Source organism: Fonticula alba (assembly GCF_000388065.1).
Source record: "Fonticula alba strain ATCC 38817 unplaced genomic scaffold supercont2.2, whole genome shotgun sequence".
Taxonomy (NCBI): domain Eukaryota; order Rotosphaerida; family Fonticulaceae; genus Fonticula; species Fonticula alba.
Window position 1 is genome coordinate 3,060,502 of NW_009242972.1, and position 18,500 is coordinate 3,079,001.

The 18,500-nt window shown below is 68.1% G+C and overlaps 2 protein-coding genes across 2 annotated transcripts in view; one reads left to right on the forward strand and one right to left on the reverse strand.

Moving 5' to 3' along the window:
- The window catches only part of H696_01645 (hypothetical protein), a gene marked incomplete at its 5' end in the record, with an annotated part of 2,677 nt that extends 172 nt beyond the window's left edge, over positions 1–2,505 (forward strand). Inside the window, 3 exons of the mRNA XM_009495548.1 lie at positions 8–783; positions 961–1,561; positions 1,903–2,505. Coding sequence (XP_009493823.1) covers positions 8–783; positions 961–1,561; positions 1,903–1,980 — 1,455 coding nt within the window. The 3' untranslated portion in view covers positions 1,981–2,505. The remainder of the gene's footprint in view (positions 1–7; positions 784–960; positions 1,562–1,902) is intronic.
- A 590-nt stretch (positions 2,506–3,095) lies between these two features.
- On the reverse strand, positions 3,096–15,759 carry H696_01646 (hypothetical protein; the record flags this gene model as incomplete). The annotated part of the gene is made up of 6 exons (XM_009495549.1): positions 3,096–3,206; positions 3,933–4,096; positions 5,104–11,325; positions 11,807–11,959; positions 12,201–14,164; positions 14,537–15,759. The coding sequence occupies 6 exons, from the start codon at positions 15,757–15,759 to the stop codon at positions 3,096–3,098; spliced, it is 9,837 nt and encodes a 3,278-aa protein (XP_009493824.1).
- Between the last annotated feature and the right edge of the window lie 2,741 nt (positions 15,760–18,500).

Here is an 18,500-nt window from a genome sequence, read left to right on the forward strand (position 1 = left end):
CGCCGAGGAGGTTGCCGAGGAGGCCGCCGAGGAGGTTGCCGAGGAGACCGCCGAGGAGGTTGCCGAGGAGACCGCCGAGGAGGTTGCCGAGGAGACCACCGAGGAGACCACCGAGGAGACCACCGAGGAGACCACCGAGGAGGCCACCGAGGAGATCACCGAGGAGACCACCGAGGAGGCCGCTGAGGAGGTCGCTGAGGAGGCCGCTGAGGAGGTCGCTGAGACTACCGAGGAGACTACCGAGGAGACTACCGAGGAGACTGCCGAGGAGACTACTCAGGAGACCACTGAGGAAGCCGCCGAGGTCGCCGAGGAGGTCGCCGAGGAGGTCGCCGAGGAGGCCACCGAGGAGGTCGCCGAGACCGCTGAGACCACCGAAGAGGTCGTCGAGGAGACCATTATGGTCATCGAGGAGACCGTTGTGGTCGTTGAGGAGACCGTTGTTGTCGTCGAGGAGACCTCCGAGGAGGTGGCCGACGTCGCCGAGGAGGTCGTCGAGGTTGTTGCCGACGCCGTTGACACCACCGAGGAGGTTGTCGAGCTCGATGCCCCTACCATTAGTGCGACCATTGTGGACACCGTCGTCGAGACGGAGGCCGTCGTCGAGATCGCCACTGTCGAGGACGAGGAGGAGGAGATCATCATCTCCTCGACCGGCGCGCCGGAGGACGACGCCGACATGAATGTCGATGACGCCATGGCCAAGGCCATGGTGGATGCCATCATCCGCGCCGCCGTCATGGCCAAGGCCGAGGGCGCCCCGGCCGGCTCTTCCGTGGTCCTGTGCGCCAACCCCTCCTTCTGTCACGCATGCGCATGCATCATCATCCGCGCCTTCCCCTTGCTTGCTTCTTTCTCCCGGCCTCCCCCTCTCCCCCTATCTCTTTCTCTTTCCCTGGCGCGCGCGCCCCCCCCCCCACTAATGGTCTCCTTTTCCTTCCCTCCCTCTCCCCCCCCCAGTGATGAGGATGACGCTGGCAACACCATCGTTGTGACCATGCCCGCTGGTGCCGGTGCCGGTGCCGGTGCCGGTGCCGCTGCCCCGACTGCGCAGTTCACCGTCGTCGAGGCGGAGGATGCCGAGGACGAGTCCGAGGAGGAGGTCCAGGAGATTGTCCGCCCGGCCTATGGCCGCGCGCCGATCAAGTCCCTCCTGCGCGCGCATGATGACTCCGAGACCGAGGAGTCCGACGACGATGATGATGATGACGATGAGGACTTCGGCTCTGATGATGATGATGATCTGGATGAGAGCGACGAGCATCTTGCCCTGGAGTTCGCCGAGATCGATCTTGATCGTGACATCGCCCGCGAGACCTTTGTCGATCGTGTGGTCGCCCTGCGGGACATCGTGCCGCTGAACGTTCGCCGCCAGATCGGCGACGTCATCAGCCCGGTCACCGGGGCCGTGTCGTCGATCACCTCTTGGGCTGGCTCGGCCGCCTGGTTCGCCGGCACCTTCGCCGCCGTGGTCTTCATCCCCTTCGTTCTGTCGATGGACCGCGAGAACCAGCTGAACATGGCCCGCGAGCAGGAGGAGCGCATGCAGATGGAGCAGCGTGTACGTCCTCATGCGGGCGCTCTCCCCTCCCTGCCTTTTTGCAAAACCCGTCCATCATGCTGCCCTCGCATCTCTCGTCGCCCCCTTGGCCCTGCCTCCTTCGCTCGACTGACGTCTGTTTTGCCCTACTGTCTTTCTCCTTTTCTCTTTTTCTCCTTTTTCTCCTTTTTCTCTTTTTCTCCTTTTTCTCTTTTTCCCTTTTTCCCTTTTTTCTCTTTTTCTCTTTTTCTCTCTTCCTCCTTTTCTCTTTTTCTCCCTTCCGCCTTTTCTCTTTTTCTCCCTTCCGCCTTTTTCTCTCCTTCTCTCTCCCCCCCTCTCCCCCTCTCTCCCTCCACACATAGTCCCTCATCAACACCAGCGTCAACCCCTCGGTGGCCACCAACGTCTTCGGCTCCCCGACCCTGCCCGTCTCCAAGTAGACGGTTGTTGGTTGATGTGTAGGAATGATGAAGCCCCCTCGTCTCTCGCCTTTCCTCTCCGATGCTCTCATCACCTTGACCTATGTTCCCCCTCCCTCCCCTCCCCCTCGTCTCTTTTCGTGCGCGTGTGTCGGGGCCGGCACTTTGTCCTTGTTTTCTTGCCCCCCCTCCGCGCCCGGGGTCGGGAACGAAGGAAGAGGGAAATATGGATAAAGGGCACGTGCGAGAGGGAGGCAGGGCCCAAGAGAAAGAGAGCAGGGGAAGGGAGCTCAGGCAAGCGCTCTGGTGCGAGGGGAATGCGTGCGCGCCCCCCTCCCCCTCCCAGCCCCTGTGTCCCTCTCTCTTTCCCTCCCCCTCCCCACGCTATCTCTCCCCTGCACATGTGGTGGTGCCTTTCTGCCCGTCCTCTCTCCCCCTTCCCCTCCCTCCTCCCTCCTATGCCGCAGTGTCAGAGATAGGCAACCCCCGTTTTAGATCTCACCCTCCCCCCTTCCCCTTCCTGATAATACAAAAACACTTTCCACAGCCTCCCCCCCTCTCGTCTGGGCGAGCACGCGGCCCTCTTTCTTTCTCTTTCCCCCCCCCCCCCCCTCTCTCTCTCTAGATGAAGGTGTACATTCTCCCGACACTTCTTGTGTGTGGAGGGATGTGCGGAGGGAGGCGCCGCCACACGCGCAACGCCTCACCCTCTCCATCTGCCCCCCTCCCCGCGAGCTGATCTCCCCCCTCCCGGCCCGCGTACGGGGTGTGTGTGTGTGGGAGAAAAAAGAAGAAGAGAGGAGGCAGCACATCACACGGTGGAATCTTGGGAACATATTCATGTTGGACAGAGTGTTGGCATGCGCACAGGCGGGATATTATCCCCTACTCCCCCCCTCCCACTTCCCGAGAGAGGCGAGGCGGGGGAGCGGCACAGCAGGGGGGCCGGTGGGCGAAGTAGCGCGAGGAGGAATGCTACACATGCGCGGAGCGAGGGGGATGATGGGGGCGAGGGAAGGGGTCAAGCCGCCGCATGTGGGCCTCACACACGATAAGTTGGCCATCCACACGCGATCGGAGCGAGATATGTGCGCGCGCGCGCGCGCGAGCGCGGGCACGGCCGCGCAGGCAGGCTGCTAGTGCTCATCAAAAGAGCGGTGGTTTGTGGACTGCTGCTGCTTCAGGCGGCGCTGCTGCCGTGCCCACTCGGAGAACTCACGGAGCTGCTCCTGTTGGTTCATCTCGTCCTGGTGGAAGAGAGTCGGTGTGGAGTCTGACCGAAGGTCTATACGTGTTGGCACGCGCACACGCACACACACACACACACACACACACACACACATGCATGTGGTTAGACAGGTGCGCGTCACACATCCGCGGCAATGCCAAGGGGTGCCGGGGATTCCCCCCCCCCCCGACGTAGGGGAGAGCACCATAAAGAGGGTGAAAAAGCAAGGGAAGAGGGAGAGGCGGGCCCAAGGTCAGTATGCACATGTTGGTGAGCCTGGCGCGAGTGGATCTCACAGGTACACTTCCAGGAAGGACAGCATACGTGTTTTTCAGAGACGCAGAAAGGAGGGAAAGCGGGGGGGGGGGGGGGGGCTGGAGGAAATGCATATGTTTGGGAAGGGGCCCCAGAGGGGGAGAGGGAGCCTCCGGACACAAAGGGGCAGCTCTCCCTTTCCCCCTTTCTTCAATTGTTATGGTGATTTTTCGGCCCCTCCCCCCTCTCAGCCTGCCCTCCCGCCTTGTTCTTCACATTCTCCCTCCCTCCCTCCCTCCCTCTCTCTCTCTCTCTCTCTCTCTCTCTCTCTTTCTCGCTGTCTCGCTGTCTCGCTGTCTCGCTGTCTCGCTCGATCTCCCTCTCACGGCCACACGGGCGCGCGTGCGCGGTCCCCCCTCTTTCACCGGCGCTGGTCAGGTGCAGGCCCGGGTCCGAAGCCGTGAGGCGATGGCAGCCGGGTATGCCGCACTTGACCCCCGCCGATGCGATTGCTGGGTGCCTTGTCCACTCGGGCTTCGGTGTGCAGGTCCATCGAGGACCCCAACATCATGGCCCGGTCGGCCGAGGTCACCATGGCCGAGGTGGTAGTCGGGGCCGCGTCGGGATCCTGAGCCCGCGGGTGGGGGCCCCAAGCTGTGGTGTCTACCGTGAGGCTTGTGGCCACACCCCGGGGCCAACTTGCTGGACCTTCCTCCCGCCGAGAGGCCTGGCCTGTGGGGAGAGAGGGCAGCAGAGAGAGCGGAAGAGCGGAAGAGCGGAAGAGCGGAAGAGCGGAAGAGCGGGAAAGCGGGAAAACGGGAAATCGGGAAATCGGGAAATCGGGAAAGTGGAAAAGTGGAAAAGCGGACAAGAGAGGAGGGCAGGTGGGAAGGAGGGCGGGAGAGGACGCATTCACACAGGAGTGAAAGGAGTCTCAGTATGATTTGGGAAGGAGAAATGTTCTGATCCATCCGTCACAAGCATGTGTGTGTGTACGTGCGTGTGCGTGCGTGTGTGCGTGTGTGTGCGTGTGCGTGCGTGTGTGCGTGTGTGTGCGTGTGCGTGCGTGTGTGCGTGCGTGTGTGTGTGTGCTCAGCCGAAGAGTGCCTTCATTTGTGTCCTTGCCTGCTTTCTCCCGCAACATACCCGAAAGCCCCCAAAATCGGGAAACACACACTTACACACACACATGGACCTTCGCAAGCCCACCCGACCCCCCCCCCCCCCCCCCTCGTATTTGTCCCCCTTGACAGTCCCATCCTCCATGACGCCACACAGTGGGCCGGCTCGCGAGACAGACCCCTCGCGCCATGAAGGGAAGGGCCTCAGGCACTCTCGGCGCACTTCCCGGCTCCTCGCGGATTGCTGCCCCTGGCGTCACACGGGGTAGACAGGAGTATTCAATCCCTCGCCCTGGACATCCACAGCACTTTCTCCTCCTGGGCCTCCCCCCCCCCCCCCCCGAATGCTCCCCTCAGCACACTGAGGGGAGAGGGGGCCGGAGGGAGAAGAGGAAAGGGCTAAATGGAGAAGGCACGCGCACAGCAAGAAATGCACACACACACACACACACACACACACGCTCGCACGCTCACACACTCGCACACATGGACGCATGCACGCTTGCGCACATTGGGGAAGGAGAGAAGGAGCTCACGCACCACGAGACTGTTGCTGAGGAGTAATCCTCCCACCCGCGGTGGTGGTGGACGGCGACTTGCGGTGCGCCTGGGCACGGCGGCGATGGCGGTCATGGTCGCGAGCCTGGTCATCGACCGGCGGCAGCCCGGCATACCCACGGGCTGATGTCGACGTTGGCATGGTTTGCAAGATGGCATCGGCCTCGGCGTCGGGGCTCCAGCGCCAGGCACCGGCGCCGCCGCCGCCGCCGCCGCCGCCGCCGCCGCCGCCGCCGCCGCCGCCGCCGCCGCCCGTGGTGGGACTGTTGCCGGGGTTCGGAGGGGCGGACATGCGGCGACTGCCAGCCGAGCCGGAGCCCGGCTGGGCGTCCATCTGGTTGGCGCGGCCTGGCGCCGCCTGGGCCGAGGCCGCGGGGGCGGTGTCATGGCCATGGATGTCGGCCTGCTGCGGGCAGCACTGCTCCTCTTCGTCCGCCCCCCCGTCCGAGTGCTGGGGCCGGGATGGGGCTGCTCCACCATGGTGGCCGAAGGTGGTGGCCACATTCTCACACTGAGCCAGCGGATCCAGGTCCAAGCCGCGGCCGCTGTCTCCGGACAGGGAGGAGCTCTGGCTGTCAATGCCAGGGTGCTCGGCAGCATGGGGGCTTGTGTCCAGCTCGTCCTCCATCGGGGGCTGGGCAAAGCGCTGGGTTGCCGGATTGCCCGCGCCCGAGGCTTCGGCGGCGGCGGCGAGGGCGGCCGCGGCCGTCGGCGACACCGGCCCCGAGGGGATCAGCTGTTCTTGCTCCTGCTCCTGCTGCGAAGGGACGAGCGACCGCGGCTGCTGGCCAAAGGGAATCGACTCACCCGGCGGCCGGAGATGCCCTCCTGCCGGGGGCAATGATGCAGGCATGGCCGAGGGGCGGGGCCCCGGGGCAAAGCGCCCGCCCGGGCTACCCCGCTGCGCTTCCAGCTGTTGCTGCAGGCGCCCGCGATGGGCCGCATCGCCGGCGCTGAAGGCCGCCCGGCACTCCTCATGCTGGATGGCCATCTCGTCGTCGGTTCGCCGATGGCATACATGCGAGAAGTGCTGCTCGCCGCCGGGGGGGACCATCCCCGGTTCCGCTGCAGGTGCGGCCACCATTGGTGCTGACGTCGCACCGGCGGCCGGGGAATCCCCACGAGAAGCGGGGGCGGCGGCTGCCGCCGGGGGGCCGCCACTGCTGCTCTGCACCGAGGACGGCAAGCTTGCCCTTTGCAAATAATCCTCCGAGTCTGGCAGGCCAAAGAGACGCTCCGTGCTGCTGGTCGGCCCGCGGCCATCCGGCGACCGGCTCACGTCCGAGAGGACCTGATTGCGGATGCAATTGGTCGGAAGGGAGCAGTTGTGCATATTCCGACCCGGGCCCGGGCTCTTCTTCGATGACAGGGGTGGCAGCGGGGCCGCCAGCCGGGAGGCCAGACGCGACCCGCCGCTGCCGCCAGTGCCGAAGGCGCTGCCAGTCTGCCGCTGGCACTCGACCAAGACCAACGCATCGTCATCACCATCAGCACCGGCCGTGACGACCGAGGCATGGATTGCCACACGCTGGGGGGCTGCTGTCATGTCGGGGGCCGGGCGCCGGCCAGAACCGCCCGGTTGGCTGAGGGAGGTTTGGTGCTCCCGCTGCGAGTGGTGATGATGATGGTGGTGGTGGTGGCGGTGGCGGTGGGGGTCCGGCTGCTGCTGGCCGTCGCCGCCGTGGGGACGGCCCCGGTGGCGGGCGTCCGCCTCGTCGGCCGAGTGGCCCCGGGTGGCGATGGTGTGGGAGGCTGTCGACCCGGCGGGCGGGGACGACAGCCTGCCAGCAGCAGCGCCGCCCGGCCCGATCTTGATGACATGCTGGTGGACCGGGCATTCGATCAGGTCATTCAGTTGGTCGGAGGCCGAGCTCCCGGGGCCCATGCCATCCGGCGCCGTGCCGCTGTAGCAGAAGGGCGAGGAGTTCTTTCGGAAGGGCTTCAGCGACTGGGGCTGATTCGACATCTGGTGAGTCTCCGAGCAGGGGGACAGCGATCTCGAGGTGGCGAGCTGCTGCACCGGCGGTGGCTGGGCATCTCCCCCCCTGCGGCGGGAGGTGGGGCTGTCCGCCATCACGGCGAGACCGTACCGGCTGCTGGGGGCGGCGGCGGCGGCGGCGGCGGCGGCGGCGGCGGCGGCAGTGGTGGTGGTGGTGGCATCGTCAGCACCACCACGACCACCACCACGGCGGCTTCCTCCATCACGCGAGGGCTGCTGCTGTTGCTGGGACGGCGGCGGCGGCGGCGGCGACGGCGCCGACGCGTATGCTTGCGACTGCATCTGGCGGGCGGCGCCGCTGGGGCCGGCCATCACCGAGCTGCCGGCAGCATCCTCAGCCTGGGGCTGGTGGTGAATCTCCAGGAACCTGTTTCCCCCGGTGCTCGGGGGCGGGCTGATCCGTCCACCTGCATGGGGACAGGTCGACCCGCGGCCAGGGGACAGCGGCCCGCAGGTGGCCGGCCCGGCCGCCTGCTGGCGATGCTGCTGGCACCCCCCCGGGCGCATCGGGCGGAGCTCCATCGGAGTGGCCATCGGGCCGTCTACCAGGCCGTCGATGGTGGCCCCGACCGAGTGGCGCCGGGCAGCCGGCGACCCGGCCCCTGGCGCCAGGGGGCCCTGGGGCGAGACATTGGCATCGCCATGGCGCCACTGACGCTGCTGCTGCTGCTGCTGCTGCTGCTGTGCAGCGGCCTCAGAGCCGGGCCCTCTGCCGAGGGTGGGCAGCAATTCGGGATTGGATGTCTGCTTGCGGCCGAGATTGCGCATGACCGTGGCCGACGGCTTGACCATGCGCTCGCCTGCGCCGGCGGTGGCGGCGACCGCGGCCGCGGCGGGGCCCGATGCGGCAGAGGCCCCCGGCGATCCGTACGTCGGGAAGGATGTCCGCCGGGCCTGGGTCGTGGCGGCCGGCGGGTTGCGACCACTTGCCGGGTGATACATTGGGCAGGAGGTCTGCCGAGGATCGCCGGCGGCCATTGGGCTGCCTCCAGACCCATCGGTGGCGGTGGCGGCCTCGGCCCTGCGCGGGGCCCCGCCCATGGGGCCTGCCGTGGCGGCGGTGCCGGCCGTGGTGGTGCCGGCCGTCGGCATGGAGGGAGACAGCACCGACGACGAGGAGGAGGACGGCGAGGAGCCCGCACCCGAGGTGCTGGGGGTGTAGTAGCCGCCGCGGCCGCCGCCGGGACGGGCGTCAGCCCGGGCGCCGGTGGCCGTCGACGAGGCGGGCGCCGCGGCCGCCTGCCGAGCTGGCGGCAGGCCGCCCAGCTGGCGCGCGGCCAGGTGCGGGTCACCTCCGGTAACCATGCTGCTGCCGCCGCCGGCGGCGGCGTCATTGACGGGCGGCGGGGCCCCGCCCGGCATGCGGGGGGCAGCTTCCGAGCCGGCCATGCGCCCGGGCGACACCGGCATGGCGCTCGGATCGCCGGCCATGCGGTCCTTGTGGGAGGTCGGGGCCGTGGTGGCCATCGGCGGCGGTGGTCCGAAGCCAGCGCCACCGGCCGCCGCCGGCGGGAGGCTGTGCAGCTCGCGCAGCGTCTTGTGCTGGGAGGACTGCCGGTCGGGGGCCGGGATCGGCGGCTGCGGGGCCGGCACGGCCGCCTGGCGGGCATCCTCAATGTGCCCGAAGGCATCGTATTCGTGCATCGGAGGGGTGTCATCCTCGTCGTGGGCCATCATCATGGCCATGCGCGAGGAGGCCGGGTCCCCCCCCCCCCGGTGCGAGCCATGCCCATGGCGGTGATGGTGCTGCTGGTGGGGCGCCGGGCGGTCGCCGGCGACGGCGGCCGCGGCAGCCGCCGCGGCAGCCGCCGCCTCCGCGTCGGCCTTCTCCCGCATCTGCACCGATCGGCGGCGGTGGTTCAGGAAGTCATTGCGCGCCTCGCAGCGACAGAGGACCGGATCCAAATTGAGGCAGCCGGTGGATGCCGCTGCCCTGCCGGCTGGCCCCCCCCCGGTGGCCAGGTCGGCATCCAGCTGGGGCTGGCCGCCGGCCTGGCGCTGGGCCCGCTCGAACTCCTCCAGGCAGCAGCACCCCTCGAAGCTCAGCGGCCGGAGCTGCCACCCATGCAGGTACCCGCTCCAGGAATCGGCATTCAAGGCCTGGCGGCGGTTTTCCGCCTCGCGGTCGGAGGGGTCCTCCACACGGATGAGCTCCCACGAAGACCAGTAGTGCGGGTCCGGCTTGAGGGTGATCACTCGGGTGCGGTTCTGGAAGTCCACGGTCGTCAGGCGAAGGTAGGTGCTGTCGACATCGGTGTCCACCACCGGCGACGAGGGCGGCAGGAAGAAGGAGGCCCGGTCGGCGTGCGAGGCCGGCGGCTGGCGATGGTGGCGCTGGGCCGCCTCGTCGTCCTGGCCGGCGGCCGGGGGGAGGCCCCGGCGGTGGGCGGAGTCCTGCTCCAGCTGGCGCTTGCGCTGCAGGCGCTCATACTCGGCCACACGGCCCTCGGTGGCCTGGCGAATGGCCTCCACGAAGGAGTCCAAATCCGGGCAGGGGAACCCATCGCAATCGGTGATCCACACCGTGGCACGGAGCCCGTACATCTGGGCCGGCGAGCCGGTCGACCACCAGGACGAGTAGACCCCCCCGGGGGGGGCCGTGCGCCGGAGCTGGAACACCGGCCGGTGGGGCTGCTGCAGGGCCGCACCAGCCCACAGGATGACACGCTGGGTGCCGATGGTGTTCACCTCCACCAGGGGAATGCGGAAGGACATGACCAGCCCATCGCGGAGGATGGTCAGCACCACCTTGTTGGGCTGCTGCATGCGCATCGCGGCCAGGCGCTTGGCGGTGATGTGGCCCCCGCCGCTGCCATTGACGCCGGAGCTGCTGCCGCCGCTGCCGGGGCGCCGGTGCGGCGGCCGCTCGGCCCCCTCGTCATCGGCCGCCGGGTAGCCGCCGCCGACCGGGGCGCCGCTCTCATCGTCGGCCGACGAAAAGGCATAGTCCTCCTCGTCGGTCAGCGAAAGGGCCTCCAAATCCGAGGCATTCAGGTCCAGGTCGCTGTGATCACTCAGGTCCGAGGCCATGGCCTGGTCATGGAGGCGGAGCCAGGCGCGCTGCTTGCGCCGGCGGTGCTCCTCGCGCAGCTGGCGCACCATGTACCCATCGAGGCCGTCGCCGCCCTGGATGCTGGCCCGGCGGGCGGCCTTGGCGGCGATGGTGGCCGCGCGGGCCGTTGGCGAGGGCGGCGGCTGGCCCGGCGCCGGTCCCGTCACCCCGATCGAGGGGGCCGCCGGGTGGTGGCTGTCCTCGGCGGCCAGGCTGGCCGAGTCCGTGCTGGAGGTGGGCTGCTCGCGGCGCGAGCGGCGCTTGATCCGCTCGCGACGCTGGCGCCGGCGCTGCTCCCGCGTCTCCAGGTGGAACTGCTCCAGCACGCCGTCTCCCAGGGAGCCGATCTTGCCGCCGGGCGGGCGGCCGCCAGGGGGGGCACCGGCCCCGGCCCCAGTCGCCTCCCCGGTGGCCCGGAACAGCTCCAAATCCGTGCTGCTGCGCCACCCCTCGCGGGACACATCCTCCGGACGGGGCAGGAGCACGGTGTCATCGCACTCAATCCCGGCCGTGAAGTCCCCTTGGAGGACACTGTCCAGGGCCCGGGCCGTGGGCACGATGCGGCCATCGCACGCCAGGATCAGGTCGCCCTCGCGCAGGCACATGCTGGCCGGGGTGCTGGCCGCCACGCGGCGCACCGCCAGCAGGCTGTTCCGCCGGGGGTTGGCCCGGGCAATGAGGGCCAGCCATTCATCGCTGACGCCCAGGGCGCGGGCATTCAGCACGGAGTTCGGCCGGACCTCCACCTCCAGGCTGAAGATCTTGGGCACGCGCACGCGCAGGTCATTGGTCTGGCGGCGCTGGCGCCGGTGTTGCTGCTGCGGGCGCGGCACCCGCTGCCCCGGGTCCGAGTCGTCCATGCCCGACGGGGTCGGGTCATCGAAGTTGGCCGTCATGCGGCTGACCACCGGCTGGATGATGCCGGACGGGATGCCGGCCCACAGCTGGGCGTCATTGCCGTCGGAGTCCTGGAAGGCGAAGGAGGCCCAGAAGGCCCGCATGCGCCCGGTCACCGGGCACAGCAGGACACCACCATCCGCGCGGGGGGAGTTGTCCACATCCACCACGTCGATGTTGGTGGCGCGGTACCGGGGGGGGTTGGTCTCGCGCAGGAGCAGCTCATAGGAGTTGGAGATGGTTGTCAGCCGGAAGACTGTGTGTGTGTGTGTGTGTGTGTGTGTGTGTGTGTGTGTGTGTGTGTGTGTGTGTGTGTGTGTGTGTGTGTGTGATTGTCGGCGCAGGGCAAGGGCACATGGCCGGGGGTCCCCGTGGGGTTTTTGCGCGCCACAGCATCGATGGTCGTCGAAGTTGCGAAGGGAAGCCAGGGCCGGGCAGGGCAGGGGCGGGGGGAGGCGGCATGAGGAGGTGTTAGAATCGTGTGGGAGACTGGCAGGAGCGACAGGCCGCCGGCAAACCTTCCGCCAATGGAGGAGGAGAATGCACGGAGGTCGCCACCAGGGGTGGAGGAGAGGAGGGGGAAGGGAGGCAGAGAGACGCACCAACACGCGAGCCATTCAGGCCCACAAAGAGAACCCTGTCACCCTGCTCCAGCTCGCCGGACGTTTTAAGTGCATCGGCCGAGAGAGCGGCATTGGCCGCGGCCTGGCCGCTGGTGAGGGTGTTTTCCAGGCGACAGATCTCCTCATCGGAGGCCAGATCGCAGGAGATGGGCACCCGGCCGCATGTCTGACCGGGGAGCTCCATTTCCACCTCCTCCACCGGCGAGTCCAGCAGCAGACGCGGATCATACTGAATGATGACATAGTTGTGGTTCGGGTGGATGAAAACTGCGCGCGCATGGGCGTGTGTGTGTGTGTGTGTGTGTGTGTGTGTGTGTGTGTGTGTGTTGGCGGCAGCAGCAGCAGCATGGTGTCAGGTCACCATCCATCCCCACGGTGTGCGTGTGTGCGTGTGTGCGTGTGTGTGCGGTGAGTACACAGGTTGGCCGGGGGAGAAAATGGCAGGGCCGGGAAAAGGAAAAAAAGCCCCACACACAGCCTGGCAGGCAGCCCACACAGGAGCACGCACCAATACGAGCCGGGAGCAGGATCGACGCGGCGAAGGAAACCGTCACATCTCCCAGGGCGATGGGCACGGTGTTGGTGTCACACATGACCAGGCCCTTCTCCTTGCTGACGATGACACCGGTGCCATTGAACCGCGTCCCATGGACACCATCGATGGCGTACGGGCAGCTGAAGCCCACGGTGACCAGGGCGCGCACCGTGCGCTCGGCCTCCGGCGGCATCTTGGCGCTGGTCTGCGGGAAGGTGACCACCGCGGCCTCCGGCATCATGGGCGGCAGCGCCGGCAGAGGGACCTGATGGCAGAGCCAGGTCCCGAGGCGATCATCGCGCACCCACTTTTCCAGCGGGTGCCAGCGCCGGTCGACCACGATGATGGTGGCGCAGGCGCGGTTCAAATCCCCGAGCGACACAAAGCGCACCGGCACCCGGGCCCCATCCGGCAGGGCGCTGAACACCCGAAGCCACTCGTCCAGCGTCGGGGTGGGCATGTTGTCCAAGTGGGTGATCACATCATCCGAGCTGAGCCCGGCCATGGACAGCATGTAGCCCGAGGAGGCGATGTACACGCCGCCCACCGGCACCGAGTAAGCCCGGGCCATCTGGTAGGACAGGGTGTGCACAATGCCGCCCGACACACTGACAAACCGATCCGGGGTAATCTCATGCAGGTCGCCCACTCGGACATTGATCAGCTGCGAGGAGGGGGACGCCCGCAGGGTGCTGACCAGGTCCACCTCGGCATTTGTCAGCATGCGCCCGGTGAAGGGGTTCTCGATGGCCGACGGCAGGAGGTCCAGGTCCAGGCCGCTGCTGCTGGCATCCGGCCCGGCGCTGGCCTCGTTGGAGCTGGTCGGCGGCGTCGCCGACTGCAGCCGGGCCCAGGTGTCGGCCGCATGGCCATGGGCCGCGGCATGGTCCTCGCCCTGCTGCTCAGCCCGGCCCGGGTCGTCGTCGCCGGGGTAGCCGCCGGCGCCGGCGGCCGCGTCGGCCGGAGCAGCCTCCTCGGGCGACTCCAGGCTGGCCTGCATGCCGGGGAAGGGGGGCAGGCTGCCGGTCCCGTCGGCCGGCAGCCGGGCCAGGCGCTGGCCACCGCGGTCCACCACGATGGCCACCTCCTGGCCGACATTGTCATCGAGGATGGACTCCAGGGTGACGAAGTCCACCACAAGCTGGCCATTGATGGCGATCAGGACGTCGCCCGGGCGCAGGCCGGCCTGGTCGGCCGGCCCGCCGGGGATCAGCTCATCCACCACCAGCATGCCGGTGGCACTGGGCCGCGCCCGGCGGACGCGGCGCTCGACCATGGCCGGCAGCCCCAAGCGACGGGCCTCATCGAAGGGCTGGTGCACGAACACCGCCTGCAGGGTCCCGCGCGGGATGTGGATCTCCCCCTGCTCAAGCAGGCGGAGGGCCCGGGCCACGCGGTCCAGCGGCACATAGTACGAGGCGGCGGCCTTGCGCTGGCCACCGGCATTCAGGGCGATCGCGTGGCCGGAAATGTCCAGCACCGGCGAGCCGGAAGACCCGCCCGAAGTGCCGGAGCTCGCCTGGATGTAGAAGGTGTTGAAGTCGTTGTACCGACCGAGGCCGTAGTTCGGGGCCTGGCGGTCCAGCCGGGCGATGGTGCCGGCCAGGATGGACAGCTTCTCGCCGGCGTCATTGCCGACGACGCGGATTTCGCAGCCCACACGCGCGCGCTCCGGCGACAGGGGAATCGCCTCGGCCCGCTGGTACCGGAGCTTCTTCGGGTCGAAGCGCAGGAAGCCGAAATCATGTACCGGGTCCCGGTACACCGGCCACACCGGCAGCTCCTCATGGTCATGGAAGATGGCCTCGGCCGTGATGGGACCCGGCGTGACAACATGGCGGTTGGTCAGGATGATGCCCATCTCGGCATTGACCACGAAGCCGGTTGCCTGGGAGGAGGACGCGCGCTCGGTGTCGAAGGACCGCACGAGGTTGATCCTGCGCCGGGTTGCGGCATCAGCGGGGCACAGGGAGGGAGGGAGGCAGGTGCGGGCGTTCGGTCCGGCGGTGGGCAGCGCATGGGGGGCGTGCCGGTGCCGGGTTGCATGGGGGTCATGATGATGATGATGATGATGGAGGAGGAGGAGGAGGAGGAGGAGGAGGAGGAGGAGGAGGAGGAGTCGGCCCCAGGGGCGCGCCGGGGGGCGCACGGCGGCGGAAGGCCGGGGCACGGAGGGGGGTCATGATCATACCGGCAAGTCAGGATACCGACAGGCGACAAGGGGGCAGGGAGGGGGGGGGGGGGCACGACGAAGGAAGAGCCGGGGGAGGAGGGACATGCCCCCCCGGGGACAGGCAGGACACACGCACCGCAGGGACACCACCGATTGCACACAGCGCCGGAGGGTGGACTCCCAGTTCTCCACCACATTGCCGGTGGAGTCCATGGCAGCCCGGGCGCAAAAGTGCAGCGTCGCATCGCTCAGGTCCACCTCCAGCAGGGAGTCCGTGCTGGACACGGCGCCCAGCTGGTCGGGATCGGTGGCCGGCTGGCCGGAGATGGCCTGGCGCTGGCGCGACTGTATGAGATTCAGCTTGGCCGGGCTGTGGACCGAGGAGGCGCCGGCCCCAGCAGCAGCCCCGGCGGTCGCGGCCTTGTGCCGGCCCAAGGGCGGGGGGGAGCTGACGGTTGGCTGGGCCGGCAGCCGGGCGGCAGGAGGCCGAGGAGCGGCGGCGGCGGCTTCCTGCTGCTCGGCAGCGCCCTCGCCAGGGTGGGCCTCCGGCGTGGGGTAGGCCTCACGCGGGGGAGGGAGATGCGGCCCGGCCGCAGGGGCCCGGGCCACCGGCAGGGTGGGCAAGGTGTCCGGGGCCGCCGGGACGCCGACTGGCATCGGGTCCGGGCGCTTGTCACGCGGGTGCAGGCCCCCGGTATGCGGGGCCTCCGACCGCGGCAGAGGGAGCTGCTGGCCGTCCGGGCGCTCGCTGCCGCTGGAGGAGGCGGCCGAGGGAGGCGGCGGCGGTGAGGGATCCCCCCCCCCTGGCGATCGAGAGGACGAGGAATCCCCCCCCGATTCCGGGGAGAAGTCCCGCGGGTTGAGGCCCGGGGCGTTGAGCGCCGGGGTGGGGCGCCCATCGGCCCGGCGGTCCTGGTGCGCTCGGAGGAGGACATTCCCGGCGGCCCCGGGCCGGAAGGGGTCGGACCCGGCCGGCGGGCGCTGCCCAGGCAGCGGGCTCACCGCCGCCTGGACCTCATCGGCGGTGGCCACCCGCCCGCGCGCCGACCGGGCCGCCGCCTGGCTGCCATAATAGTCATTGGTGAAGAGCTGCGTGCTGCCGCTGGCGGCAATCGGCTCGAAGGTGCGCTCCGGCGGGTTGTCGTGGAACTGCGGCGCAGGGGCCGCGGCGCCCGAGCCGAAGCGCGAAGAAGCGCCCCCCGGCGGCGGACCGGAGTTGGGCGTCAGCAGGCTCGGCGGCGGGGGGTTGGTGGCACCCGAGGGCGGGAGCCCGGAGCCCCTCTCCGGGGCGCGTGACGGCGCCCGACCGGCGTTCGCTCTGCGCGGTGGGATGAAGTCTGAGCCAGACGAGGGCGTCATATATGGCTAAGGTACTCCCTCTCTGCTTGTCTCTCTCGGTCTGTCGCGGTCAGAGAAGGGGGATTCCCCGGGTGTGAGAGAAGGGGCGGGGCCGGGAGGGTGAGGCGGGGCCGGGAGGGTGGGGCGGGGCCGGGAGGGTGGGGCGGGGCCGGGAGGGCGGGGCGGGGCTATGTGTGCATATGCGCAGGGGGCTGTGCGTGCGGGCGAGGCAGCGAGGCCTGGGGGCGGGTGACGCACCAAAAGGATGTCAGGGCTACCTTCCCACGGGCGTATACCAAGAGGGCGGCGGAGGAGGAGAGTCCCGGCCAGTTGCACGAACGACGGCGAGAGAGGCAGCAACACGGCGGTCAGTAACAGGGCGCGGCCCAGTGAGGGAGGGGAAAGGGGGCGCAAGGGCGGGGCAGAGATCTCGCGAAGGCGCCGGCGACCGGGCCACAAGCGCGGGCAAGGGTCGGTTCGTGTCACAGGTGCGCAAACTGGCGAGGCAACAGCGCGTGGTACACTCACACAGTGGGGAATAAAAAATGTGGAAAAGGGCGAATGTGTGTTTTTGGAACTTGGGAGGTCTGTCGCGTTGAGTGACAAACAAAATGGTTGGAGAAGGAAGCTAGGCCTTGTGTCTGGCCGGCCGGGCGCCGGGGCACCGGCCCACATAGCTCCCCTCCTGGAGGCGGGGGCGTCCACGGGGCCCGATCCATTCAGGTGTGTGTGTGTGTGTGTGTGCGTGGATGTGTGCGCGAGCGGGGGCTGTGTGTTGCCATCCCTCCGGTAGGAGGGCGAGGTGGCGCCGGGGGACAGGCGAGACGACCTCCCCACCAGGACCCATGCCCGGGATCTACACAGCCCCGCACACCACGGCTGCGGGACCGGGGGCATGCGGACATCCTCGGCCTCTGTTCGGTGCCCCCTCCACCAGTTGCTGCCCCCCCCCCCTGTGGCGTGGCTTCCACATCGCGCCATCGGCTCCCTGCTCGGCCAGCTGCCCCTCTACACGGGCATCCTGTCGGGGCGTGGAGGGGGCTATCTATCTATAATCCGGATCTCACCCGGCACCATGGGCGGCCCGGATCGTGCGTCCAATGCCCGAAGTGAAGACCGGCGACGACCCCTCCGCGCCCCCTCGCCCCGAGCTGCAGCGAGCCGAGACGCACGCTTCAGCAGCCCCGCCAGGTAGCGACCGCAGGAGCGCGCACATGGGGGCAAGAAAGGGGACAAACACCCCCCCCCCCCCCCCGCGTTCAGGATCTTGAACACATGCGACGACACGCGACGGCCGATGGTCCGGCACCAAAGCGGGGCCGCATCGAGGGGCAGGCCAGAAAAATGATATTTTTCGATTGCCGCGTCTCCCCACTCGCGGATCGACCAAAGGGCCGCCAGAGACCGTTCCGCGGAAGCCCCTGCGGGGGTCGCCGCAAACCGGCCGACCTGAGGGGGTATTCATGGAGGCGGCGCATACTCTCAGGCAGCGCGCACACATACACACACACACACACAATACGCACAGGGAATAGCGGCATATCTGAGAAGGGCCCCCCCCCCCCCCACCGGGGGGGGGGGGGCGGTCCAACAGGCAGAGGGACATGCTGGGGGAGAAAAAAAGGTGAAAGCCATTCCCCAAGTCCGTCCTCGCCCTGGCCCCCTCCCCGGCCCCAGCCCCGGCCCCGGCCCCGGCCCCGGCCCAGCGCTTTATGCACGACCAGCCGGTGTTGGTGTGATCGCGGAGCCCCCCGCCATCGTGCGGGGGTAGGCGGAAAAAGCGAGACAGCCTGAGAAACAGAGGGTTGGGGCTCATCGACCTTCCCCCGCCGTCCCCGGCCCTCGCCGTTCCCCCGGGCCAGGGCACGCCGATCATACACATGCAGACACACAGACACAGACACAGACACACACACGCACACACACGCACACACACACACACACACATGCAGACACACACACACACATACAATCGGCGAAATGCGGAGGGCCGCGCGAGACCGCGGGGGCCGGGGGGCCGGACACGGGGCCCAGCTGCCGGCGGACTCGGACGGCATCTATTTAACCCACCCGCGGGGCGATGCGGACAATGGCCGGCGAGGACCGGTTAAGGCGCGGGTCATGTGGATGCTCCGGGCACGTGGAGGATGAAATCACGCAGCCATGCCGGAGCTGTAGTGGTATCCCCCAATCTCTATAAACCAAGTCACAGGTTGAATTACAAGATCCCCACGTGAACGGCCCCGTGGAAGATTATGGCATGCTTGAATGGCATTCCTCCTCAGGAGGAATGCGGGGTAGATCGACAGCCAGATGGCCGCCGAGTACCGGGCCAGTTCGGTGGCCCAGGAAAGGAGGGAGACACGCGTGCGCGCGGGGTTCTCAGATCCACCCCACGACCAACCCAAGGTCAAAAGGGGGACTCCCTGCGGGAGCCTCCTGAGAGCGAAGACCTTAGCAGCTATGACGATGTTGACTATGTTGACGATGTTGAAGTATACGCTTGTATGCTAAGACAACCTGACAGAGTCTCAGCCCAGCCTGCGAACATCTGTTCTAAGGCTTCCTCTCGAACCCCTTTTGTTACACGAATTGCTTTCTATTTTGCTCGCCCCGCTAACTCGCCCCCTAGGTCGAGTTACCTTGTCTCGTCGCTAGTAATCTCATCACCCTTCTGGTTCGGTACGCCCTCCTTCATGCCCGAGCGGTCCCTAACCAGTAGTAAGATTTCCGGTATAGCTTCCGTCAAAGCTTCACTCCTT